The sequence below is a fragment of the Colius striatus genome, chromosome 1, assembly GCF_028858725.1.
Source record: "Colius striatus isolate bColStr4 chromosome 1, bColStr4.1.hap1, whole genome shotgun sequence".
Classification (NCBI taxonomy): domain Eukaryota; kingdom Metazoa; phylum Chordata; class Aves; order Coliiformes; family Coliidae; genus Colius; species Colius striatus.
The window spans coordinates 159,425,791-159,452,395 of NC_084759.1; the positions used below are offsets into that span (position 1 = coordinate 159,425,791).

Below are 26,605 nucleotides of genomic sequence, written 5' to 3' on the forward strand. Positions count from 1 at the left end.
AGCATTCTGTCCCTAAGGGACGGGCAGATTGTCTGTAAAACACTTGCTCAGCCTCTTGGTGCAGAACTGCAGCGCTCAGACTTTGCAGCTGGACTTTGTCTAAACCAGCACTAGATGAAGCAGAGAGCATGTATGAGCCCTAAGGGACTTTGTGCCACCCGTTAAGAACTGTCTTCTACCTTATTACTAATTCCTAGGGCAGTGAAAGGAAGAAGTCTTTTGTAAGGTGCTGTACCACATGCTTTTTGCTGACTTGATGCCTGGCTGGTCAAATGGTAGGCCAATTCAACTTGCGAACTACAGAGAACTGACTCAGCAAAGGAGAGCTAATAGCTCTGTATACAGCAGCTTGGTTTGTTTTTACCCAGAGGACTGGGTTGAATCAGCTTACTGTATCATCAGGTGAACATCCCTGGAATTTTTCCCTTTTACACAGTGGCAAAAGTTTACATCAAGTTAATGGATGACCCCGTTGAATTATATAGTTTTGCACCATGTAACACTGTGGTGCCCAAATCCCAGCTTCTAGCAGAAAGCAGTGTAAGCAAAGCAGTTGGAAATTCTTCCATGTTTCACTTTGAGAGGACTTCAGCATAGGATTAGTGACTTGGGAACTATTTTATTCAAAGACCACTTTTAGCCTACACTGAATCAGAAGAGAAAGATCTGCTTTCTTTAGAACAGAATGTGAAGTGGAATATGTCATGTGAGTGAATCTCCTAAAAGCATCACCATGGATTTCTCCACTGTCTCCACTATACACTGTCTGCTCAGGGTATGGATTGATGAGCCTCCACACCAACAGAGGGAGAAGGCAGTCTCCTACTTAGGTCTCAAGCCTGACACCACCGTTTGCCTGGGGAGAAACTGTAGAGCAGAGAGGTGGTGTAAGCCAAATGCTACATGTTGCAAAGCAGATTTAATTAGTATAGCAAGAAGCCTGTACTACCTTAATGTTTTCTGCAGAATATACAAAGAAACTAACTTTGATGCTGTTTTAATTCAGGGGAAGTTGACATGGCAACAGTTTTTCCAGTACTTTGTTTCTTTGGTATATTCAGGAAATATTATCTGTCAGGAACATTAGAGTTACGGTCCTTTTCTCTGAGGCATGAAAAATGTAAAACCTACATTTTGGACAGTGTTGTCAGACTGGATTATGCCTGAGCAGGGAGTGGTATACACATGCAGATACATATGTGCATTTATTTTTTAAAATGTGGGTGGTGCATTCAGATTTGAGAACACTGTAATAAATTACACTTTTAATCTAGCTGACGGATGGCTCTGCAGCTGAAACAGGAAAAGCAGTGTATGGAAATACAGCTGCCCTAATTCTTGTTTTCTGTCACCAGGAAGCCTTGGAATCGTGCCAGACCCGAGTTTCAAAGCTGGAGCTCCATCAGCAGGAACAGCAAGCACAGCAGTCGGAAACGGTTAATGCCAAAGTGCTCCTGGGGAAATGTATAAATGTTATCCTGGCCTTCATGACTGTCATCTTAGTGTGTGTTTCTACTATCGCAAAGTTCATTGCACCGATGATGAAGAGCCGTTTTCATATCATCTGCACTTTTTTTGCAGTGACTCTGCTGGCAATATTTTGTAAAAACTGGGATCACATCATTTGTGCCATAGAAAGGATGATTATACCCAGATGAAGCTGCTGGTCTGGCTGCTTGCTGCTTTTTTTCCTCTCCTCTCTGTTTTTTTTAAGTGCTGTGTGTATACAAATAAATTTTTGTCAGTTTAAATGTGCAGACTGGATGGAGGAGGCTACAAAGACCCTTGGACTTGAAGGTGTAAATACATAAATGCGTGCTTGTTGGCAGTCACTTGCCTGTTCAATCCAATTGTGTCCAATTGGCTACGTCTGTGATGAACTACTTGCTTATGTCAGTCTTCTGCCTTAATCCAAAGGGTTTTCCACTTTACAAGCCCACAGAAGATGGTATGATGTTCTGGGAGGAATCCAAGCAACTGCAAGTGTCAGGTGTGCTTTTTACTAGAGTGCAAAGAGCGGAATTGGGAGAGAGTGCACTGTAATGTGTATCAGCCCTGCTAGACCAATAATTTAATTTTCTATCTGAACCCAACTAGAGCAATAAGCCAAATTATACAGTCATATGTATTAATAGTTCTTGAATCGAAATTAATAGGTATCTATATATGAGGTTTCTTGTTCTCAGGACTAGTAAAACCTGATGCTTTAGCTACCAACCCTTTGCACAGAGTTTATTGTTTGTAAGTTAGACCAATGCTGACTATTGACCTCAGTTAGCAGTTGTTCTATCGTGTCACTGTTCCTCACCACACTGGAGAAACATACACCTGTGACATAAGACTTCCAAAGATGAACTGAATTGAATTACAAGATCTCCAGGCCATTTTGTAAAAGAGTAAAGAAGCAAATAACTGTTGGGTAAGTTGTCATGCAGACCAAAGCACTCACTTGTTTCAAGCCCTGCAGCCTGCAAGGGAGAACAACACAGAAAGGCAAAGGTTAGCTCTTGTTAGTTAGCACAGAATTGTTGTGATGCTCTAACTGAATGCAGAGCAGATAGGTGGTGGGACTCTGGGTACAGTGGATTTCTTTCTTGTGTCAGATTAAGGAATGTGGAAGAAGCATGTGGAAACAGCTTCTTCTTAGATGAGCAAGGACTTAAACTTCTGTAAATATACAATCACTGTGCAGATTTTCTTGACAAACATTCCTGAAAATAATGTATTTACATACAGTAGCACTGCTAGGAGACAGATGGTTTTGTTTTCTTACTGGAATTTTTTCTGCTCGATTTAAGAACTGAAAAAAAAAAAAAAAATTAAATATCCCTGAAATCTGTTTGGCTTTCAGCCATGATGTAAAACAAGATCTTTAATAAAAAACCCCAAACAAACCACCGCACCCAGAATTATTCTCTACCCTCCCTTAAATAAAAAGAATCAGTTCTTTGATGTTCAGTGTTACTTGCTTTGAAAAGATTTTCTTTTCAGTTGCAGTATTTGTTATGCTGGTTTTACAGGAGGGTGGGGAAGGCAATTACTTGATGTGTGTATTTGTTTTTACCAAGTGCAACAGTTGGTGTAGAAATTCAGAAGTCTTTATTTTGAAAAAAGGGAGGGGGGTGGAGTCAGGGGAAGAACTTTGATATCTTACCACAACTGGGTTAGCAGTGACTACAGTTACTTATTGTGACTTCAAGGACTGAAGGAAAGACAGAATTAACTGCATAAATAATGATATGACTCAGCATTTAGAAAATTCAATTAAAATACTTTAAAAATCATCAAAGAAATGTTTGTCTGTGCTACATCTTGGAGCAGAGAAATCAGGAAGACTTGTGCTGGCTCGCAGGCACCGGAAATGGATCGGCTCAGCCACACCCATGTTATCCTAACACAGCCCTGCCTTATCTTCCGAGAAAGGTCGAAAGCAAAAGTCCTGCTGAGAGGCATATGGCTCTATAAAGCCTGAACTTACCAATTGGATAATCCCAGGTTGTGTTAGGAACAATTACATAGATAGATTCTTCTTTTCCTTAATGATTTGGGGTTTTTCTCTTTGCCTTTCCTTCTTCAGGGTATACCAGGAAAACAAGGGTAATGGGGTGTTATGATACATAGGAAGCTTTTTTTTGTCTTTAATTGCTGCATGGGCTTCTGCTGCTGGTCAGTTCAGGGAGACCTTTCTTGTCATGTCTCTTAACTGTTAACCGTGTGCATGCATTGCAACAGGCCTTTGCCCTCACTTCCCGAGTGTATCTGTGCTTAGCCTCCTTTTACAGCCAGCTAGTAAACTGAGGCAATTGTTTCCACAAAGGCGACCTATAAACTTATCTTCAGAGGAAAGTCCCTTCCACAATGTTAAAAAGATTAAAAAGAAAAAAGAAGTAGCTCTTTCCTGACCTTTACATCACATGAGAGGGTTTCCCATGATTGTTTTTATGCCCTTTCGGTGTGTCCTGAGATCCTCTCGGTCTTTTCCACTGTTTTTGTATAATTTCTTTTTCATTTTTGAAAAGGTACGTGGTGTCTCTTTATATTCTTTACTTTCCATTTCTTTAGTCAATGAGTGTGCTTCTGTTTGGAGTTCTTTTCTTTCTGAGGTCTTTTCTGAAATTCCATTTTACTTAACAACCTTATGACTTTTTTCTCCCTGCCCCATTTCCATAAGCTATGAGATTATGTATCTATTACAAAAACCCAAGGATCCTGGTACTGCTCTTCAGAAAGCTGTGACTCTTCATAGTTTTTTTGCCATCTGTATTATAATCTCTATTCTTTTCTTCAACTTGCACAGCCACCGTCTGTTTTGGCCGCTTGAGACAAGACTGTGTGTGTAGCATTTTGTTAGATGGGGTCAGGAGTGTATATGTGCAAGAAAGGTTCTTCCTAACTGCTGCCTCCAGGGCACAGGTACTAGAGGGACCAGGAGGTGGTATAGCACTGGCTAGCCAGCTCTGTTACCAGGGCCAAGAGCAGGCTGGAGGCTAGTATCAGCAGCACTTCCACCACCTAGGCTGGAGTTCTGCAAGTGTACAGCCTCAGCCTGCAGTCAGGGCTCTGCTCTCTGGGCCATCCCAAATGGCCCCAAGATCTCACTTAAGTAGAACTTTGTCCAGCTTCTCAGTTAACCATGGTCTGTTAGGATACCACTTGCTCTTATATTCTCATATAACACATTACATGTTCTTAGTGTGTACTCTTTACACTCGCTCATCGTGAGCCTCTAAAATATTCAAGTTGCCAGTCAGTGTCTTTTCTGCTTGGTGCTGCCTGGCAGTCAATTATTTCACTTCACTTTGAACAGTAGTTTCTCCAACAGAAAAGCCCTTCAGTTAGTTGTCAATATCTGTTCTATAGGCTTTGGGCAGTTTTTCTGCTTGTAAGTTTCTGCGGATTTAGTTTCTCTTGAAGGTTTGCACAATTTTCCTGACCCCTTTCATTTCAGTATTCAGCTCTAAACTGGGTTTTCTCAAAAACTTGTATAATGGATCCCTCTACTAGCTTTGACTGTAACACCATTGTTGTTGAACATCCAATTAGTCACTGCCAGCACTGAATGAGACCCAGTTTAAATTCTTTTTTTCTGCTTTATATGTGTTCATCCAGCTTCTCATTTTACTGCTCTACTATGTCTACTCATTCTGAATTCTTAAGAGAAGCATTATCAAATTGGACTGCCTTTTAGTTTAACGTTAAAATGCTTATGCAGTGCCTCTGCTGCGCTGCATGAAGGATATTTAAAAGCCAATGGTTTTGTCTGAAGAGATCATGAACTGCTTATCTGGAGAAGAGAAATTCAATAGGTGAAGGTAATTTGCTGTAGGAAATATGCATGATCCACTAACTAGAAGTTGAAGCTAGACAAATCTATTGCAATCATAAGATTCAGTTTGGGAATCAGAAGGATCACAGCTAGTTATTAGTCTCATAAGCATAACATAAACAAGGGCTTCAATACTAAAAGCTAAAGCTGACTGAGGCTGTTCAGAGAAGAGTCCATCCAGACTTATATTTGCATCAAAGTCAACTGCATAATCTGCAAAGTCAACTGTAGTACTTTCTGGAGTTAAAAATCAATGAACAACAAATTATCTGGGGGAAAAACCCCAACCCACAGAAGTTTGTGGTTCACTTAGGCAATATGAAAAACAATTTTGGAAACCAAGCCCCTTTCCACTAGGGCACAAACATTTTATTTCTGGATTCGATGGTGCAACTGAAAGTAAACAGAGATTCATGTGATTAAACACTTTAGATAACAGAATTTAATCATTGCTGTTCCTAGTTTCAGAAATCAGTCGTATCTAGTCTCTTATTTTTTAATCGAGCAAATATTTCTCTGCTTTTTTCATTTACCCTCATGCCAGAATATGCCCTTTAATTAATTATATTGACCCTCCTTAAAAGGCAAGTGATAAAAGGCTTGTTTCTTTGAATGGTCTCTCTGATGCTGAATAGATTCCAGCAGAAAGAATCAGACAGTTTTATCTGACAGCAGTTAAAGATTAAAAAAAGTCACATTTTAGTTAAAAGGATCGAAGTTTTGCCCTGAAAAAGCAAACTGAGATGATGCTGTATATAGAGCCCATGTGAGGACTACTCACACTGATGTTGTATGTTGATTTGCTGTATGCTTAATGTATTAAATTGTCCTGGTGTTGGGAAGTTTTGCACAAAGCCACCTTTCTTTGTCACCCAGGGAAGCTGGGGCTGGTAGTATGGAGGTGTACCAAACCTTATCTTTTATTGACTAAAGTTAGTTGTCTTGATGCGTGATCTACAATGCTTCTTATACCACTGTCATTTCATGCAGCACTGTGGAAAGATGCAACTAAGACGATGTAATTTTTGTATATTTTGTTGTGTAGCCATGACTGCCTCTAAGGTGCCATTAACACTTTTTAAAAAAATAAAAATATTTACATTTATGAGATGATGAACATTGTTTCTTAAACTTACTGTTGGATCACTCAAACCCAATGAGTTTTTCTTTGTCGGTAACAGTTATTCAGTTGAGGATAAGCCTCAGCTTTAAAACGCTGAGAATTCAAAAAGGAGCGTTCTGCTCTGCTGCAATTTTGACCTAAACTGGTCATTTGAAGTTAATTTACAGCTGTGACAGCCAAACTGCAACCATCAAATGAGGTATCAACATCACTCTTCTCCAGAGCCTGTGTGAACATGCTATGCAAACGTGATGTTGTCATACCGAGCACTTGGACTCACTTTGGATTGTTTCTTTGGAAAACTGAATTAGAAACCACGGCTGAATTTGTAGATTGCTGTCAGAAATCTTGGTCACGCATGTGAAAAATGTAATACTGACATGCCTCATAGTTAACATAGCTGACAAAGCAAAGCACTTGCATTTATTTTTTCACAAAGTGGAGCTCTTATCAGCTGTCATGAGCACCTGTTGGGAGTGCTATTATTTTTCTACCAAGGGCAGACCAGAAACAGTGCAGTGACTGTGTTGCTTTTCAGTCATGCCGTACTTCCGACTTCCTTCCATGGAGTAAATGGCACCCAGCAGCTCCCGTGCCTCCCACAGACTTTCCAAGGTCTTGTCATGCTGAGTTTTGCGTTAGTGCCTGGAACTCAGTCTATATTAAGGCCGACTCCATTCACAACCAGCAGGTTCCCCTCCAACCTCTGAGACTTTTGGACCACTTCTAGCATGGGCTGAATAACCTCTGCTAACAAACTGTCAAACCAGGTGTGAAAAAAGCCATCTTCCTCACCACTGGTTCTCTTAGCTGTTCAGTGCTCTGGCTTTGAAGAGTGCGTAACACACACTGGTGACTGCACCCAAAAATAGAAAGGCAGGGAGGAAAACACAATGTTGCTGTTGAACTTTGCCCAGAAGGCAAAGGGTCATTTGTAGCCAAGTCCTGGTGACTATACAGTGTCAACAATCGCTGGACAAGACAACCCAGCAGCACACACTGGGTGGACTTTGTGTCAGTGCCTCCAATACTTCTCAGAGCTAAAGTTGTAGAAATGTGCGAGAAACCAGCTCAAGGCACTAAAGACTTCATCTGCTTCTACACTGCAACTCATTTTGCCACACCAAACCCTGCTTGGAGAGAGCTAGTTGAGACGCTGCTGGCAGTGCCATTTAAACTTTGTAATAAGTGCTTCCTCAGTGTATATGTTGCCATCCTGGACTTGTGCTGCTGTGGAAGAGTACAGCAATCAAAGGGCAGGTTCTGTCTCCCATGGCAACCAGCACAGAGTTGATGTAATTGAAAGGAGAAATCTCCACGCTGTATCCTCCTCAATTCATATTTGGACTGTGGACTTAGGTGACAACTCATTAGTTTTGTGAAGTTACTAAGTGGATCGATGCTATGTTACCTTTTATGTGCAGCCTACCAGATTCAGACAGAAAGCAGAAAGGCTGCTTTTTAGGACAAGTGTGATGTTGGCTAGTGCTAAGCTGATGAAAGAAGCATCCATGCATAGAATGGTCAGGGTTGGAGATCATCTAATTCAACTGTCTACCAAAGCAGGTCCACTTCGTTGCACAGGAACATGCCCAGGCAGGTTTTGAAAACCTCCAGAGGAGACTACAACCTCCCTGGGCAGCCTGTGCCAAGGCTACTTCACCCTCAGAGGGAAAGTTTTTCTCATGTTCAAGTGGAACTTCCTGAAGTTCAGCTTCTGCCCATTACCCCTTGTCCTGCTACTGGCTACTGCAGAAAAAAAGACTCACCTCATCCTTTTGACACCCACCCTTTAAGTATTTTCAAGCATTGATGATGTGCCCCCTCAGTCTCCTCTTCACCAGGCTAAACAGCCCCAGGTTTCACAGCCTTTCCTCATAAAAGAGATGTTCCAGTTCTCTGATCATCTTTGTAGCCCTCTGCTGTACTCTCTTCAGAAGTTCTGTACTGCTCTTGAAGTGGGGAGCCCAGAACTGAACACAGGACTCCATATGAGGCCTCACCAGGGCAGAGTAGCAGGTGAGTAGAACCTCCCTCAACCTTCTTGGCCACGAGGGCACATTGCTGGCTCATGTTCAGTTTATTGTCAATTAGGACTCCCAGGTCTCTCTCTGCAGAGCTGCTCTCCAGTAGGTCAACCCTCAGCCTGTACTGGTGCATGGGGTTGTTCATTCCCAGATACAGGACTCTGCATTGTCCTTGTTGAAACTCATGAGGTTCCTCTCTGCCCAACTCTGAAGCCAGTCTAGATCTTGATGAATGGCAGCACAGCCTTCTTGTGTATTAGCCACTCCTCTCATTTTCATGTCATCAGCAAACTTGTTGAGGGTACCCTGTCACCTCATCTAAGGTCATTGATGAACATGTTGAATAAGACTGGCCCCAGAACTGACCCTCTTGACAGAAACTTTAGGAATTGAGCTTGCATTTCATGTAGTTGTGATCCCTTCAGTTAGTGAGTGTGCAGATCTACCATCTGTGTGGGTGTAAATTTGGAAAAACTCTTCTCGGTATGACTAGAATGGGGCCAATGTAATGGAAAAAGAAGGGTAACAAAGCTGGTGAAGGGTCTGGACAACAAGTCCTAAGAGACAAAACTGGGGTGTTTAGTCTGGAGAAGCAGAGGCTCTGGGGAGAAGTTATTGCTCTCTACATCTACCTGAAAGGATGTTGTAGTGAGGTGGGAGTTGGTCTTTTCTCCCAAGTAACAAGCAGCAGGACAAGAGGAAACAGCTGCAAGTTCTGCCAGGGGAGATTTAGATTGGATATTAGGAAAAGTTTGCTCACTGAAAGGGCTGTTAAACACTGGCACAAGCTGCCCAGGGAAGTGATTGTTACCATCCCTGGAAGTATTTAAAAGACTGAGGGGCATGGTTTAGTGGTGGATACAGCAGTGCTGGGTTAACAGAGCTGATGATCTTGAAGTTCTTTTCCAGCCTGAACGATTCTGTGATTCTGTGAAATGAAAGCACAGTCAGGACTGCAGCCTGTAATGTACGAGAGCAATATACGTGGATGTGAAATCTCCTTGTAGCCCAATAAATTCCCGCAGTATTTTTCTACTGAATACCATTTTAAGAAATTGGTACTGGTCTGGGAAACATCTTTTTTCCCTATAGCACAGACACATGGTTAAAAGGGAAGGATGCAGAAGATCAGTATTTATAAGCACGAGACACTCCATGTACATACTGAGCAGAAGAGAACACACCACCTGTGTGAACAGCAGTCCCACACAGCACAGAGCCTGAGTAACTGCTTCATAAACTGCCTCATGCTGTATATCTCCTGTTGTCTTAAGTGCTAAAAATTACTTTCCAGTCCTATTGAGCTCAACAGTAAAACCTTCTCAGAGTTTAACCAGGGAAGACTCTTCCCACAGCACTACAGCACTTAAATGCAATTTCATCTCCTTATTTCACAATTCCCAAAACATTGTTTTTCTCAGCAACCTACACACAGCAATGTATGGTTTTAACTCTCCACCACCACCGGCACACTACTTAGTCACAGGCCTCTCTGATGCAATTGTATGAGTTGATGAAACTATTTGCATGCTTTCAGGTTCTGCTGACTCAGGGACTGAGCAGAGCTTGTACTCTTAACACTCCTACTCCCCGGGGCCTCTATCTTGTTAGATTGGATTCAGGTCAAGGTGACATAACTTAAGTATGGATTAAACTGGTGGTATGGCCAGCAGCATGTGTGCATAACAGCAAACCCCTGCCCTAAAGATACACCACTGGGCTACTGAAGCTTGAGGATTTATCTAATCTGGCAACTATTTTCAGCTTGCTCAACTGAGGCAGCAAGGAAGTCTAAACAAGCTTTCAAACTCACCCAGACATTTTTTGACTAATCTTAAGCAGTATATTCCTCCAAAGACTGCATGTGCAAAATACATTGAAACATTTTCCTGGGCATCTCTACAGATTTTGTAGCTCTTTGTGTGTTGTTTTCTCTATGTGAGGGTGAAATTTACTGTCCAAGAAATGCTGATCTACCCATAACTAATATGATGACATTTAAAGAGACATTAAAAAAATCTCAAGTACTCTCAACTAAAAACCCTTGAGGTCTCTCAGATGAAACCTTGTGACTTTAACTTGAGCCCTACAGTGAGTTAAAATCTTCAACAGGATGGCTTCTTTTCCTATTTATTTATCCCTCCTTGTCTTGAAATACATATAGTCTTTGTTTTCTGTTTCTCACTCTTGCTCCCCATGCTTCTGTCTTGATTGACCTTCTCTCTGCTGTGTCCATAAGCCCCACATAGCTGCTTTCTGTTCCTTCAGCCATCTCCTCCTTGTGCCCTTGCACTCCATCTTGTCTCTTGCTTTTTCTCTCTCTGTCCTTGTACTCTACAAGATTCCCAGGTCAAGCCCATCTGAGTCACTATGGTAGCTCTATATTTAAAGCAAGCACCCTAAGGAGCAGGTTTTCAGCACTTCTTCATGCATTGCTGTGAGACATAGAAGAGATGGTCACTGTGACAAGGAAGAGCATCATTATGACCTGCACTTCAAAAATGCTATCAGGTGATTAATTGGAATTACCTGAGTCAGTAGGCCTTGGTGGGAAACAAGTAGCTTTTTGATCAATGTGTAAGTCATGGAGGTAAAAATAAAGTAACATGATTTCCACCATCCTGACTCATCCTCATAGAACAAGACACCACACTGGAAATGGTCACACAAAAATGGCACCGTTATTGAACAAATTAGCCGGCAAGAGACACCCAGCCCTGTCTGTTGATTCAAGTTACCTAAATAATTTTGGTGGGTTTTTTGTTGTTGTTATATCCCCCATAGAGCTGACACTCAGTGACCTAGATTCTTGACATCATATTTCTCATGTCAATTACGCACTTTCCAATAGATCATTGCTGTGTAATCCTGATGTGAACAGACACAGAACCAAAGAACGGATTTGGGCCACACTACAGCTGGTGTTAATGAAGCTGTTAAAGGGAGGAAGACTTCTGTTTGGACTTAGCCAGCATTAGTGTTTGTAGAGCTGACAGCAAAACCAATAATTTAAAAATGAGCAAATTTCATACCTTTAGGAAAGGTATGAAACTTCATACCTTTAGGAAAGATTGGTTTGCATTGTAAGGCCGTGTGGAACCAGGGTTTGGTTTTTTGTTTGTTAATCAACATGTGTTTTGCATGAAAAATAAATTTTAGTTCCTTTTGGAAGATGAACTTTCAAGCTGCTCTAATGTTCCCTATTGTGGAATAGGTATAAATCAGTACAGGTTGAATGCTGTTGGCATTCCACTTCTAATACCATAAAGGTACCGACCCCAAGCACACAGCATACGTGTAAAACTGCAGCGGCAGCATTGGCCTGCACAGGCTGACTTCCAGTGAAGGAAGTGCTGAACTCTGGTTGTGGGGATGGAAGTGACTGTAACGTGTTTTAGGATTAACTGAGTTTACAGCCACCTCTAGGAGAGTGAGCTGTAATCTCCAGATCTGTACACAAGTACTGGCTAATTTAACATTTGCCTTGTTTTCCTTGGGGATGTGTGTATGTCCTCGGTAACAACCACCTTCTAATACACGATCTGAAGCCAATTTTAACCCTTATTACAGGATTGTGCATCTTTCTAGGGGGGTGTCGGTAGCAGTCTGGATGATCAATCGATGTTTAGTCAACACAGTTTCAGAGAGCAACGCAGGCAGTTCATGAGAGGATCGTGTTTACGGCATTTCAACAGTTCTCACCAGCCGAGCTCTGTCAGCAAGCAGCGGCCATCGCCAGGAGCGCCCTCAGTAAGTCTTTCCCTTTGTCCGTTGCGGCTTGGTATTAGCATCAGGGCTGCAGCTCCTTAGCAGCGCGGCAGAGGAGACATAACGCCTACTTCGGTCCCCTCCGCTGGCAAGCGAAAAGAGCCCGGTACCGACTTCAGACACCAGCGCGAGCGGCACGGCCGTGCCGCCGTTCCACAGCGGCGCTGCGAGGCCCGTGGGCGCCCGCCCTTGTCCAGCGGGTACGTGACCCCCGCGAGTGGCGGGGAGCGCGGCGCATGCGGCACGGCAGCCGCCCAAGCCCGCCGCCGCCCCGGGACGGCCCCGCTCCCCGCTCCCCGCTCCCCGCGCGCCGGGCGCCGGGCACGGCGCGCGCCCCGCCTCGAGGCCCCGGCGGGGGCGGAGCGGAGGTCGCGCGGGCCCGTTTCCCCGGCAACGCCGCGCTGCGCTGCCCCGCTCCCGGCATGCCCCGCGCGCCGCGGGACCCCGGCGGGCGGAGGCGCCGTTGGGAGGTGAGGCGCCATTTTTAAACTCCGCGGCCCGGTAGCGGCTGCCGTGGTGGAGCGGGTGCGGGTTTGAGGGGTGGTTGGATCCTCAGTGCTGCTCGCTTGGGCAGGCGGGCTGGGGCCTTCCTGCTCGGGCCTTCACCTCGCCGCATATGAGCAGGAAGGCCCTTCGGCTTTCTCTTCGGTCACGCTCGCTCCTCCCCTAGGCCGTTAGTTCCCAAACAGAGAACTGCAGAGCTGGGCAAAGAGGTCAGCGGCCTGTCCCAGACAGCCATCGTCTTTGCCGTGTGCATCGTCTGGTGGTAGAGGCCTGTTGCGGCCTCTCTGGTTAGGGTGGTTTGGGAATCGCCCAGCACAAGCCCGGGGCGGCGAGGTTCAGGGGTAGGGAGAGCCTGCTCGCCGCCGGGCTTGGAGATGTTTACAGTTACATGCTCGCTTTTCTACTGGTGAACTTCAGCCTTTTTGCAGCTTGAGAATAAGGGTAATTTTCCAGCACTTCTGGAAGCGTCACATCCTTGTATTGTTCTTCTGACCAAGCTGCTGTATCCACGCGCCGCAGGGAAATTAACAGTAAAAATGTCACGGTAGCTGATATGGCTCATTTTGCCTCGTGTGTGCTTTTTGTCCACATTTTGTAAGGTGCATATAATCATATTTCTGCCTGTAGAAAGTGTAGAATATATATGCTAACGTGAGACCTGTGCCCTGCCTGAACATGTCTATTTTTACATCAGTATGAAAGGGAAATGTTTTTTTTTTTTTTTTCCCCTGAACAATTTTGGTTGTGGACTACAGAACTACTTGTGACAAGCAGCCATCTGGATGGCCGGGTAAAACTTTGAATGAGATTCTAGTCAACAAGTTTCTCCTGTGTGTTTGAAGGTCTCTTGTCATGAAAACATAGTGGAGAATGTATGTGGCATATGTAGATGAGCTGTTCTTGAGTACAGCTAGATTTGCCAACTGTAGCTTGTATACAAAATTTCAATCTGATCAGTAACTGCTGTCAGTCTGCCTTAGTAGTCTGTGTGACTAAAGCAAAAATGTTAATCCTGAGTTAAGAGATGACCTTGTTTGTTGCTTTTGACCTAATAATTAACTGTATCAGAGAAACTGAAAGGGTGATACTGTGGGCCATGTGAAGGGATGAACACTGAAATAATACATTCTTAATTGTTGATGGAATTTGTACTTTGAACGGTGTTGTGGGACATGTGATAGTAATTTCAATGTTACTGATGTTGTCTGTAATGTAGAAGCCACATAGATGTCCCCCAAAGTTTCTGCACTTAAGCACATAAAGATACTGTTTATTTTCACTGTATTTTCTACAGTGATATCTGAGTAGTGTCTAGATTATGGAACTTTCCATAATAAAGATTTTCATATTTCTCTTTGACACCTCACTCTCCCATATAGATATCTTCATATACATATATATGTTTTTTAAGGTGATTACTTTGGCTGTTGCAAGTGTCTGATGAGGGATTAGTAGAATATTGACTGTTGAAGTAATGAGAGGTATGCTGTCATGTTTCTCAAGATACAGATATAATTTTGGTTTACGAGAAGTCTCGTGTGTTGCACAGTCGTTTAAGGTAGGATTTGTTTCACTTAATTTTGGCTATCTAAAGGTTAGGTATCTAGTCCAAGGCTGTGATATTGTGAACATCTGAGCTCACGATGTGACAACTTTGTGTTCCTCAAGGAGAAAGCCTTGCTCCTCCTCCAGCCTCTTTACTTGTCTCCTTATTCCTTTCTCCTAGCCAGTACCAGCTGCCTGCTTTCACTGATGATGTAGCTTGTTGGATTTTTCCATGAGCTGTTGTAACTCACTGAGCTCACAGGAAAAACTACTGAGTGTTTTCTGCGTGTTTAAGTGTGTTTGCTTCTTGAGTGGAAGGGTCTGACAAATGGCAAATCTAGAAATGAGAATGAAGAAAGGAGTGGAACCTCCCATTCCTGGTGACAGGGAGCTCTTGTGTTGGATAACACTTTTTATCTTTAGTTCCTTTATCTAGTCTTACTGTAGGCTCTTAAGCAGGGATGATGTCATGGTTTGACCCAGCTAGCACAGAAACACCATGACAGTCTCTTGCTCAGTGCCCGTATTCACCCCCACACTCATTAGGATGGTGGAGGCCCAAGCGAAATAGGAGTAAAAAGATAAGCAAGGTTGTTGTGGATTGAGACAAGGACAGAGAGGACTCACTGCCAATTATGGTCCTGGGCAAAACAGACTCTAGTACTCAACATGGAGAAGAAAGTAGGAAATTTTATTCTACAAGAAACAGAACAGAATAAAAGCAAAAAGGGAGTAGGATGATGAGAAAATTACAACCAGCACTTTAAGATCTCCCTCCTCCATCCCTCCTTTCTTCCTGGGCCCAACTCACTGCTCCCGATATCTCTACCTCCTCCCCCTTCAACAGCTCAGGGGGGCAGGGAATGGGGGATGTGGTCAGTCTCTCACAGATGGGCTCTGCTGCTTCTGTCTTCTCAGAGGAGGATGACTCCTGTAATTCTTCCCCTGCTCCAACATGGGGTTCCTTCCCCGGGACACAGTCCTTAACGAACTTCTCTGGTGTGGGTTGTTCCCAGCAGCCGTGGCTTCTGCTGATACAGGGTCCTTCACATGGGACACAGTCCTTGGTGAATGTCTCAGGCATGGATTCTTTGCCGCGGTTGCAGATTCTGCAGATAGCGGGTCCCTCCCCCAGGACAAGTCCTCCTCTGGGCACAGGTTGAATGAACTGCTTTGTCGTGGGTTCCTTCCCACAGTTACAGCTGTGGATATTGGGTCTCTCTATCAGGACATGGCCTCTTCCCGCCATAGTTTTAAAGAAGAAAATCACTCCCCTTGGCTCGGGGTCTGTGATGAAGTGATTGGGTCCTTCTCACAGAACATGGCCTCCTCCAGCCATAGTCACTCTCTCTGGCTCGAGGCCTTTAATGAAGTGAATCGTTGCCCCTGGTCCGGGGCCAGCTTTAGCAACATGAGTCTCTGCCCCTGATACAGGCTCATTATCAAAATGAGTCTATACCGCTGATGTGGGGTCTTTAAAGAAATGAAAATAAATCAGCTTCACCGGTCCTCTCTGTAGAATGCAGGGGAGTCTCTGCTCCAGCACACCTCCTCCTCCTCTCTTTCATCACTGACCTTGGAGTCTGCATGGTTGTTTCTCTCACTGTTCCTGCTCCTTGCACCACCACCAGCCAGAAGAAGAAAAAGGGGCAGAAGAAGGAAGAAACAGGAAGAAGAAGGAGGAAGAAGCCTCCTCTTCTGGCTTCTTCTTAGAAAGTGATCATGGAGGCTTCTAATTGGCTCAGCCCCAGAAGTGGATCTGGCTCAGAGCTGGGGAGAGTTTCAAGCAACTACTTACAGGAGCCATCTTTACATCCCCTTACCAGAAAAGGCTATCATGTCAAACCACGACAGATGAGAAGGGGTAGTGTTTGAAGAGTCAGTTTCATGTGCTTCCTTTCGAGTGTCTCACTTTTTCTTTCAGACAAATAGTTTATTGTTTCACAAGAACTTGGCTAGTCCAATTAGAAACAAAGAAAAGACCGAACATCTAGAGAGGTCTCTAGAGTTCTGACTGAAGAAAGGCAAATGGATTAAACCGTACGTTGTGAGAAACAGCTTTTTGGCTCTCAACAGGTTTTACTGAGAGTTTTATAGCTTGAACAAAACATCTTTTGTCATCGGTAGTTGCAGAATTACATTTGTTGTATTGTCTATTTTAAAGAGTGACCAAATAAGGTAAATTTTCGTGTTTTATATGTGGCTGTGGTATGGAAAGTGCCATGAGTGACTTCTGTATGTCACCTGGGTGAATTACCAATACATGCTGAAATCATGTCATTTTGCACTGTCACGTAAGCTAGAAGGAAGCTTTGTTTTTTAAAACAACATACAACAACAAAAAAGTGACATAAATAAAATTATACTGATATCTTTATATCTTTCTCTAATTGCACATATTCTCTCATTTTGACTGCTTGTAGAAAACAGAAAGCTAAAGTAATATAGCTGGAAAATCTTGGAAAGGCCTGTTCACAATGTGTAGGTATAATTGAGAGGGAGAAGTGAAGTAGATCTTTAAGCAATGTTTCTCTCTATGAAAACAAACAACTGGAGAAGAAAGGCAAACCAAGGATGATTCTTGGAAGTGTAGTTGAGTTACTTCACTTAGCTAGACATTCTGCAGTAAATTGTAGTTATTTTAGCTACTGAGTTTCATAGGTTTCAGGACTTTGCACCAGTTTACCTTTCTATGTATAGGTGACCAAAAGAATGTTAAGATTTCATAATATGAATTTGAGGCAACTGATAGAAGTTTGCAGCTCTGTAACATGACAAAATTGGGCAAATACATAGATGGAGAACTATTTTTAGATAGAATGTAGTTTTAGTTTCTTTAAAGTATGTTTCATGGTTCTCTACTTCTTGGACAGGTCTGCAAGAGAGGAGGAAATTTCAGGTAATGTTCGTTTAAAGTATTTCTCAAAGACTAGAGATGTAGGGCTGTGGGATAAAAGGCTGGAACTGGGGCTGTTTAGCCTAGAAAAGAGGAGACTGAGAGGACACCTTATTAGCATTTATAAATATCTAAAGGGTGGGTGTCAGGAAGTTGGGGCTTCCTTTTTTTCTATGGTATCTAGCAACAGGACAAGGGGTAATGGGATGAAGCTGGAACACCAAAAGTTCCATTTAAATATAAGAAAAAACTATTTTACTCTGAAGATGAGGGAGGCACAGGCTGCCCAGATGGGTTGTGGAGTCTTCTTCCTTGGAGGTCTTCAAGACCCACCTGGACATGTTCCTATGGACCTGATCTAGGTGAACCTGCTTCTGCAGGGGGATTGGACTAGGTGATCTCTAAAGGTCCCTTCCAACCCCTACCATTGTATGATTCTATGTAGTCTTGTGTAATTTTGAAGATTATTTAAGGGCTGTTGATCATGAGCAAGTGCTGTAAGCCATTAGCACAGCAGACATTCTTTTTAGTAGTGTACTCTCAATATTTGTAGCCCTAAATGACATTGCTTATTGACAGTTCACTGCCAGGAATTATTTATGTTTTTTGAAGGGGTGGAAAGTTAGGGGATTTTATTTGTAACAAGGTCAGCAGGTTAAATACTGCAGGTTGCTATCAATGACTTCAAGGAAAGAGCTCTTGTGAAGTAATGCATCTCTGTTATTGTAATTTGTTTCACAGTAGTCACCAGGAATGCAAATAGTGGAATTTGCCACTAGATGTCCCTGCAAGCCAAAATGGTTTTGTTTCCTTAAATACCCACTGCTTAAGTTCTTTCCCCCCTCCGTTTTTTCTTTTTTTCTTTTTCATGAATATTTCATGCAGACGAATACATGGCCAGGTGTGTGGTTTGCTTTACAGTTTGTGCACTTTTTCATAGTAGCAAAAGCTATGAGGAGAGAATGTACTTCCCACCTGCAACAGTTTGGAAGTAAGAGAAGAAAAGGTTACATTTCCATTTATCTTTTTTCTTTTGGTTGATATGCTCTCAGAAAATGCTGTACTTTCTTTTGATGCCTTTGATTTTATATCTGTTGGACCACTTCAGAAATCCTTATTCAAGTAAGCTGCAGGATTCAGACCCAATTTTAAATTCTATGTTCCTAATTCTGAGTTCAGGCTTGACAGTTACATTTGGTATCTGAAGCTTATGAAACTGTAAACCTGAGACAAAGTACTATTGCCTGGTGATGGGGTTGGTTTTGTGTTGTTTTCTATTTGTTTTGGGTTTTGGTTTTATTTGGGTTGGTTTTTTTTTTTACAGTGATCATGATAACCCTGCTGGTATACTTAGAAATTTGTAAAGATGTACTGCCTTGGATTTTCTCTGAGTACCCAAACTGTCTGTGCTCTCATGTGGTTTATTGTATTTAGGATCACAGACCAGATCTCCTCATACAGCTGTTGCTTTCACAATTGAAAATGCCTCTACATTGAGTTTGGAAATTGCTGTTGTCCTTTTTTTCTCAATAATAGAAAAAAAAATAGGAATGAGAAATAGATATTGTGCTGGTTAGAAGGTTCTTTGGAACTTGTGCTATCGATGTTTGAAATTAGTTGTGCACATAGGACAATAGCTAAGAAGGGGACTCATTGTTTTTACTTCTTCAGACTTATTCTCTCAGCAAATTTGGGTAAAGCAGAATAAAAATTGCTGTTATCACTTTGCCTATAGTGGTGTTGTAACTGGTGGAGTTTCCTCTGACCTTTTCCACTCTTAGTGATGGAGGAAGGAAAAGTGGGAAAAAGTGGAAAAGTTTTAAATGTAAGACTTTCTTGATATTATTATGTCTGTTAGTGGAATGGGCAAAAGCATGCATTGTTTATTTTCCTATATAGAAGATAGATTACTGTGTTGCTCATAGTTCACAGTTCAGAAAATGGTAAGTGTTTGGACTAGATGATCTCTAAAGGTCCCTTCCAACCCCTACCATTCTATGATTCTGTGATCCATGAAAGATTTAAAGCGTGGAATGGTAGAAAGCATTGTATATTCAAGTGTATGTATAAAGAAGATGAGGTTATTTGCAGCAAGATTTAACATTTTTTTCTGTTTGAGTTCTGCTTTGTACAAAGTTACACTTTATAACGGTGAATTATATTTGTACACTACAACCATGGAGCTCTTAGGCATCAGTCCACTTATGCCAAAAGCTAAATTGGCAGAGTAGTTGGTTTCAAAGCTTTGTAACTTCCCTAAATGTCAGTTACAGCCCTTCCTCACCCAGATTCTTTAGAAGTGTCAGTAATGTTCAGATTGATACATCTTGCTTCTAATAATGAAAAGAACTAATGAGACATGTTAGAATACTTCCTCATTTCTCAGCATCTGTCAGTTTTCCACTTTCTCACACCAATCTGATATTGTCAGGTCTAGCAAAGCTCTTTCTGGAAAGATCACAAGAAATCCGGAGATAAATGTGTAAAACAAGGAAGTGCCATGTATCAAGTTATGTTTCAGAGCTGAACTGTGGGCCAGTGTCTTCCAGCCTGCCCATGGAACCTCAGCTCCTCTCTGGAGAGGGCTTGATAGGAATTCCACAGTGAGAATTATCTGCTCTTCTTCCATCTGAAGTGATGATGTATGGAGTAGGAGTGTGAGACAGGCCATAGCTGTGGTAAGTAGTGGTAAAAGCTGCATGTGTCTGACATCTTTGGCCTCTGCTTGAACTCCAAGTAACAAAGCATAATTAGGGCATTGCGAGCATCATAGTTTGATTCTCAGCGTCAGTAGAAATAACATTTAATGCAATCAGTCAGATAGAAGTGCTTGTGCTTATGTTGACTCAATCTTCGTGATGAAGTTGATTCAGTGCCTCTGGAAGGGCTATTAGTTTTCAGGGCAGGCAGGATGAGCAGAGAAGAGTTGCCCTTTCAGTAGAGGTTTCTGACCCGAGTTATAGTACAGTGGAGATGCCTCTGTACTGAAGGCAAAAGCAGAGTGTTGAAATCTTTGAACTGTGAAGGTAATTGATTGCTAAGTCCATGCCCTTGTATCTGTTCAGGTGACTTGATCTTCTGGGATGTCAGCAGAAAAAGTGGATGGCCTTGTAGAGAAGTTAATTTTAATTTTGTCCTCTCCACACTCATTGTGACCAGTTGTCGTAAGATGGATGCTTCAGGCAGTCTCCTTCCTCCTGTGGCTGGAAATGGTGAGACAGCTAACGCCCAAGAACTACAAAAACTTCTGATTGATGAAAAAATGCGATGTGAACACCATAAGACAAATTATCAAACTTTGAAGGCAGAACATCTAAGGTACATTGATTTTAACAGATTACTTCATTTGAGCTGTTAAGAGGTGAAGCTAGATGTTAAGTGCAAGGAATTTTTCTGTGTGTGTGTGTGTGTGTGTTAGCTATTTCTGTGTGTAAGGACAGATTTCAGTGTTGTTCATATTAGAAAAGAGACAATTCAAAATACCTTAAAACATTGCAGATTATGTTTCTGCAATACTTTTTATGCTTATAAATACTTTTCAGTATATTACAGAAAGAGGGTGTGGGTAGCTTAGTTCTGACTTGGTATTTGTATGTTTGCTTCTGCTTGTGATTTTTTTGAGCTTTAAGATTAATTTTAGAGGGTAAATGTAAGATAAATTAGGTATAAACAAAAGAATGTGGTCAGTGTAATAATAATACTACTACTAAGAATGTATTTTTGTCTTGCAGATTGAAGGAGGAATATACCAAATCACGAGATGAACTGGAGCGGTTGTTAGTTGAAAAGCAGACTGCACATGACAAATTCCAGCTGCTTCTCGCTGAATTTGAAGAGCAGTTGGTGAGTAAAACACAGGAGCTGGAAGAACTGAAGATGCAGGTAAGATCACTTACTGTCAGAGCTTAATATGAATTCTAGCCATAGGCCCTGTGATAGGGCTAGACATTTCTGTGTATATAATTTGCATATACCTAGCTTGAATGTATTTCAGATATCTTGAAATTCACCCAGAGTGGTGTTTCTTCTCTAGAGTTGGGTTGAAATGATTGTTTTCTTGTTTAACGGAATCTTTCAGATCCTGTTATGTGCCGTGTTAATAGTAATAGTAAGACTCTCAGTCTCTGTCTGCCTGGTCTTCTGTTATGGGGAGAATCATCTCCCTGGAGGATAAATTAGGTGCCAAAATCTGTTAGGGAAAGTGACAGGAAAAAAAGATATTTGTTTCTTTGCATCTGATGTGTTTTACAAAGAATTGGTTTGGTGTTGCTCATTTTGATTCTTTGGGATTGGTTCATTTACTATGGAAGTTTTTCAAATGCTAATTCTTTATCTTTTAGGTAAGACCACTCCCCTTCCTCCCCCAGAGATAAATCTCTTGGCAATTGAGCTTGACATTTGTATTGCTTCTACCAGAAAATACTGACATTTTAAACGCTTCTGTTATCTTCCCAGAATATTTCTAGCTCACTAATACAGTGTTGTTTTGCTTCTGAGATTACTGTTGAAAATTCTTTAGAAGAACATAGAAAATGAAGCAGGAATCCTAAAGCCATACTTGAAATCCATTCTTCCTGGCTATTCGTCCTATTACAGGATAAGTAAATGAGAATGTCTAGTTACTTATGATACCTTTCTGTCCTAAGGTGTTAACTCCTCAAAAATTGGAACTATTAAAAGCGCAAATACAGCAGGAATTGGAATCTCCGATGACAGAACGTTATCAGAAGCTAGAAAATGTAAGTCGTAAGCATTGTAATTCTGTTTCCTTTAGAGTAGCAATCACTACTTGCCATCAGCCGTTGTTCCTAAAACCTTAGGAAATTAAAACTTCAAGGGGGGCAAGCTCTGACATTTTTTGGTCTGGTACTGTTGCCTCAGGCAATGAAGGTTGAAACTCTGGGAGAAGGAGGGATTCAGTTTGTCTAATATCATTTGTGAAATGATAGGAACATTGCCTGGACGTTTGAAAGAAATGAATCTGAAAACTTCTCTGGTTGATGATTTTGTGGTTTTTATTCCCCCCAACTTAGGAAGTGGAAAAATACAGAAGAGAATACAACAAACTTCGTTATGAACATACTTTTCTGAAATCAGAATTTGAACATCAAAAGGAAGAACACGCACGTATTTTAGAAGAGAAGAAAATAAAATACGAGGCTGAGGTACACAGACTGTTACAGTAGCCTACAATGTATCTGATGAGAAAACTGTTTGAACGTTGTGAAAACTTTACTGCCTGATGGGCTGTCAGTTTGACACCGTTTCATAATGTAGTGTTGGTTTCCATTCCTCTTAATTCTCACAACACTTTTATGACTTAGCCTAAAGCTGCCTCTCTGGGTTTGCTCAGCAGTGTGTCGCAACATCATTTGTGCTATTATGGGTAAGAATAGACTTGCCTTCTGATAAGTGACAGCCAGGAGCTTTGCTTTCTGCTTTTTAAACTCACCTTTGTGATGGACTTTGTGACATTATGGTAACGTGAAATTAATAAGTTATCTGATGTAAGGGTAGATTTTTCATTACTTCTGTGCCCGCTAATCCAAGAAGGTGTCAGCAGAAGTTACTGTTAATGCCAGATGAGGGTACATTTTGCACTCATGGATCAAGGCAGTGGTGTTCAAAAGGATACTGAAAGCTTTGGTAACTTTTGTTTCAGTTATGTTAACTCTTGAATAAGCCATTCATGAATTTTCTCTTTCAGAATTCGACGTTCCAAAGTGTAGCTAAATAAATCGCCAGCTTATTCATGTTTTAAGTATATGCAGCCGTATAAATGAATGTTGCATGTGTCATTTGCATATTCATTTAAGTGTTTGTCTGGGACCATATATCGTAAGATGCCAGATTTGAATGTATTAGTCCAAACGTGAGACACAAATCAAAGCAATCATCACTTTGAAAACCAATCCAACTTTGCAAATGCAATGCCTTAAAAGCAGAACAGTTGTCCTTCCTGGAGCTAAAGCCACATGCTACTTTACAGCTTGCCTCTCTTGTGGGCTTGTTGGGTTTGTGGTAGTCCTGCAGCTAATTAGCACAGGGCACAATGTGATCTAGTTTTGCTGTCTAAGAGCACTTTTAACCTTCTGTGCCATTTAGTACAAGGAGGCTACAAAGCCATTGTAATTCTTAAATGATAGCTTGGGCGTGCTGTGCAATAAGTGTTTGAATCTTATTGTAAAGAAGGGGTTTGGAGGGCTTTTACTGCAGAAGATGCCTTTGCTCCATAGAGGTCGTTGATGCAACTTCTAAAAGCAGAGCAGCAGATCAGAGTTTGGACTTGTCGCCAAATATCAAGAGAACTCCTATATACCTGACTGTCTCACTCTTGCCCCCAGTATTGTATTCAGTCTGCACAACTCAATTTGAAACACTGCAATCTATATGTTAGTTTGCTAGTTACAGCCTCGAGATTAGTTTGTACTCCCCATACTACCTTGCAGGAGAGAGAATTTTTTTTTCCCCTTTTTCTTCTGTCTGAGAGGGCCCAGCCACGTTGGCTGTTACTAGCAGATTTGTGTTCTGTTGTGGTTTTAGAATTGTGGAATCATCCTGTAGACTGGAAGAGACTTATGCCTTGTCCAACATTCTGCTTAAAATATTGAAGTGTAATGAGATCAGGTTGCTCAGGACCATTTCCAGTCAAGTCTTGAAAAATCTGTGGGGCTGGAGAGTCTGCAGCCTTTCTGGGCAAAACCGTTCTGGTATTTAACCATCTTCATGGTAAACTTTTTTTCCTGACATCTAATTGGGATTGCACATGTTCCAGCTTGTGGCTATTGCCACTCTTTCCATCACTATATCTCTCCATGTCTTCCCAAACTGAAGAGGCATAGTTTTCTCAGCCTGTCTTTACATGCCATGTTCCTCAACTCCCTGCCCATCTTCGTAGGCATCCTCTGGACTTGCTCCAGTTCATCATTGTTCTTTGTGTACTGGACACAAACTCTAGATGCAGTCTTACCAGTACTGGATTGGGAGAGAGGTTCATTTCCTGGAATCTGCTATCTGTCCTTCTGCTAATCTGCCAGGATGCAGTTGATCATCTTTGCTGCAAGGGTACTCTGCTGACTTGTTGTGAACTTATTGTCCAGTAGGACTCTCAAATCCTTTTCCATGGAGCTGCTTCCTAGACAAGTTTTCCCTGGCCTGTACCGTTGCACTGAATTATTGCATCCCAGATGCACGAGTTGCTTTTGTTGAAGAGGTTCCAGTTAGCCCAAGCCTTCAGACTTCTCAGAGTAACAGTTCTACTTTCCAGCCCATTGACTGTTTCCCTTCAGTTTGGTGTCACCCCCAAGCTTGCCGAAAGCATGCTCCATTCCATCATCCAGATTGCTAATTAGGACACCAATCAGCATTTAAACCCCACTAATTACAAGCAGTTAGCTGGGCTTTGCAGCTCTGATCATCACTTTTTAAGGCTGTTAGCCCAGTCAGTTTTCTATCCAATTTATCGTCCAATTTTCTGGCCCGTATCTCACCAATTTGATGAGAGAGAAGATTGTGGGAGACCATCAAAAGCCTTGTTAAATCAAGGTATACAACATCTACTGCACTCTCTGTGTCTACAGTGCCAGTCACCTCTTTCTAGAAAGCAGAGAAGTAGGTCAGGCATGATTTGCCCTTGGGAAACCCTGCTTTCTATCACCTAGTCTTTCATGTGTTTAGAAATGACTTTTAAGAGGCTTTGCTTTGTAACCTTCATGGAGACTAAAGTGAATCTGACTGTCCTGGAGTTACTTGGATCCTTCTTCCTGACCTTTTTACTGTTCTTGATAATGGGTATGCTGTCTGCTTCTTTCCAGTCATCAGGAACCTTCTCTGATTGCCAAACTTTTCAAAAGTAATAGAGAATAGCCTCGTGGTGATACCAGTGAGTTCCTTCACAACACCTGAATCTATTCCAAGGGCTCATGCCGATGTCCATTGGATTAAATGATCCCTAAAGTTTTCTTCCTCTGCTTTGGATACTGCTTTACTCCCACAGACTGCTAGGTGGCCCAGGGACATCTGAGGCCTGAGGACAAGGCTTATCAGTGATAACTGGAGCAAAAATGACATTGAAGAGTGAGCCTGTTGACTTTCCTACTCTAAGGAAGAAAATAAATGTGAATATAACTTCTTAATACTTTAAATGCACAGTTCTGCTCTTTCCTGAATTGACAGCTGCTGTGTTTGTTGCTGCCTGACACCTCACCAGTGTAAAAGCGTTTGTTTTTCTGATTAACAACCATCAGATTGCAAGGCTGGATAATGATAAAGAAGAGCTCCATAATCAGCTGCTTAGTGTTGATCCCACGAGGGACAGCAAACGTGTGGAGGCACTCTCTAGAGAAAAAGCACAACTGTATCAGAAATTAAAAGGCTTAGAAGCAGAAGTAGAAGAGCTAAGAGCAGAACGAGACAATTGTGGTCTGCAAGCAGAAAGCGTTCAAAGAGTCCAAGTGCGACAGTTGGCTGAGATGCAGGCTGTGACAAGATCTCTAGAGGTAAGACTCTTTCTTTCTTTTAATTAAATTTTGCCTCCTTGTAGGATGCAGTGAGACTAATGCTTGGCCTGATGGGACTGTCTCTGGTAATTTTGCCTTTTACTCTGCAATTTGAATTTGTACGTTTCAGATTCAAAACCAAATTGGAAGTAGGTTGGGCGTCCTGTACTGTCAGTTCACCTTTTGGGAGGTGGAGAGCTCAACCGAGAGATTCTGTTAAATGATCTCCTTTCTAAACATGCGACTGATAGCCGTGGTTACAGTCAAGAAGATGGTCGTGTCAGCACTTGCCATTCTTCTGGAATCAGAAACTGATGGCAATGTTATTAATTATTTATTATTTAAAAAAAAGTCATACGATGCTCCATGTTTCTTGAATCTTTTCCTCATCTTTTTTCTTGTCTTTCCTTTCTCCAGCACATTGCTGCAGCTGTTTAGTTTTGTTACAAAATGCTCTGATCACAACGTATAAAGTGCTGTAATATTCTTAATTTAGAGAACTTTTTAAAAATCCTGCTGGGAATAGGTTAGTTTGGAAAAAGGAAGGTGAAATCATATGTTAGATTATCTTTTTGATCCTTAGTAAACCTGAGGGTCACGAATATATAGTACTGTAATGGCATTTCACTTCCTCTCTATGATGTTAACTCTTCAGTTTGTGTAACTGCATAGGCCAACATACGACATCTTTCAGAGCACTGCTTATAGTCATGTTGCTGCTTACAGCCCAGTAAGTAATTCATTGGTAGGAATATCTGCTGCTTTCTGACCAAGTCAGCTTACCTCTGCCTCTTGTGAAGTGGGATTGAAAATATGTGTGATTCTGTGTGGGCAGTGTTTGTAAAACCAGTTGTGACTTCTGTGTAAAGCTCAAGACCCTTATTGTGTTGGAACAGATTATTGGGCAAAGAGAAATAT

General features: G+C 42.0%; 2 protein-coding genes across 5 annotated transcripts in view; both read left to right on the plus strand.

The window, feature by feature from the left end:
• Positions 1–6,434, plus strand: part of TMCC3 (transmembrane and coiled-coil domain family 3) — a 54,565-nt gene extending 48,131 nt beyond the window's left edge. For both annotated transcript variants that reach the window (XM_062015552.1, XM_062015545.1), the window contains exon 4: positions 1,356–6,434. In XM_062015552.1, the coding sequence (XP_061871536.1) occupies positions 1,356–1,658 (303 nt within the window). In that variant the 3' untranslated portion in view covers positions 1,659–6,434. The remainder of the gene's footprint in view (positions 1–1,355) is intronic.
• Positions 6,435–12,202: 5,768 nt separating this feature from the next.
• The window catches only part of LOC133624983 (centrosomal protein of 83 kDa-like), a 28,523-nt gene continuing 14,120 nt past the window's right edge, over positions 12,203–26,605 (plus strand). For 2 of the 3 annotated variants that reach the window (XM_061991229.1, XM_061991066.1), the window contains exons 1-6: positions 12,203–12,226; positions 20,255–20,507; positions 20,921–21,071; positions 21,836–21,928; positions 22,223–22,354; positions 25,436–25,687. In XM_061991229.1, the coding sequence (XP_061847213.1) occupies positions 20,359–20,507; positions 20,921–21,071; positions 21,836–21,928; positions 22,223–22,354; positions 25,436–25,687 (777 nt within the window). In that variant the 5' untranslated portion in view covers positions 12,203–12,226; positions 20,255–20,358. Of the gene's footprint in view, positions 12,227–12,688; positions 12,715–20,254; positions 20,508–20,920; positions 21,072–21,835; positions 21,929–22,222; positions 22,355–25,435; positions 25,688–26,605 lie in introns of those variants that run through there. The other variant, XM_061991140.1, reaches the window with a different exon arrangement.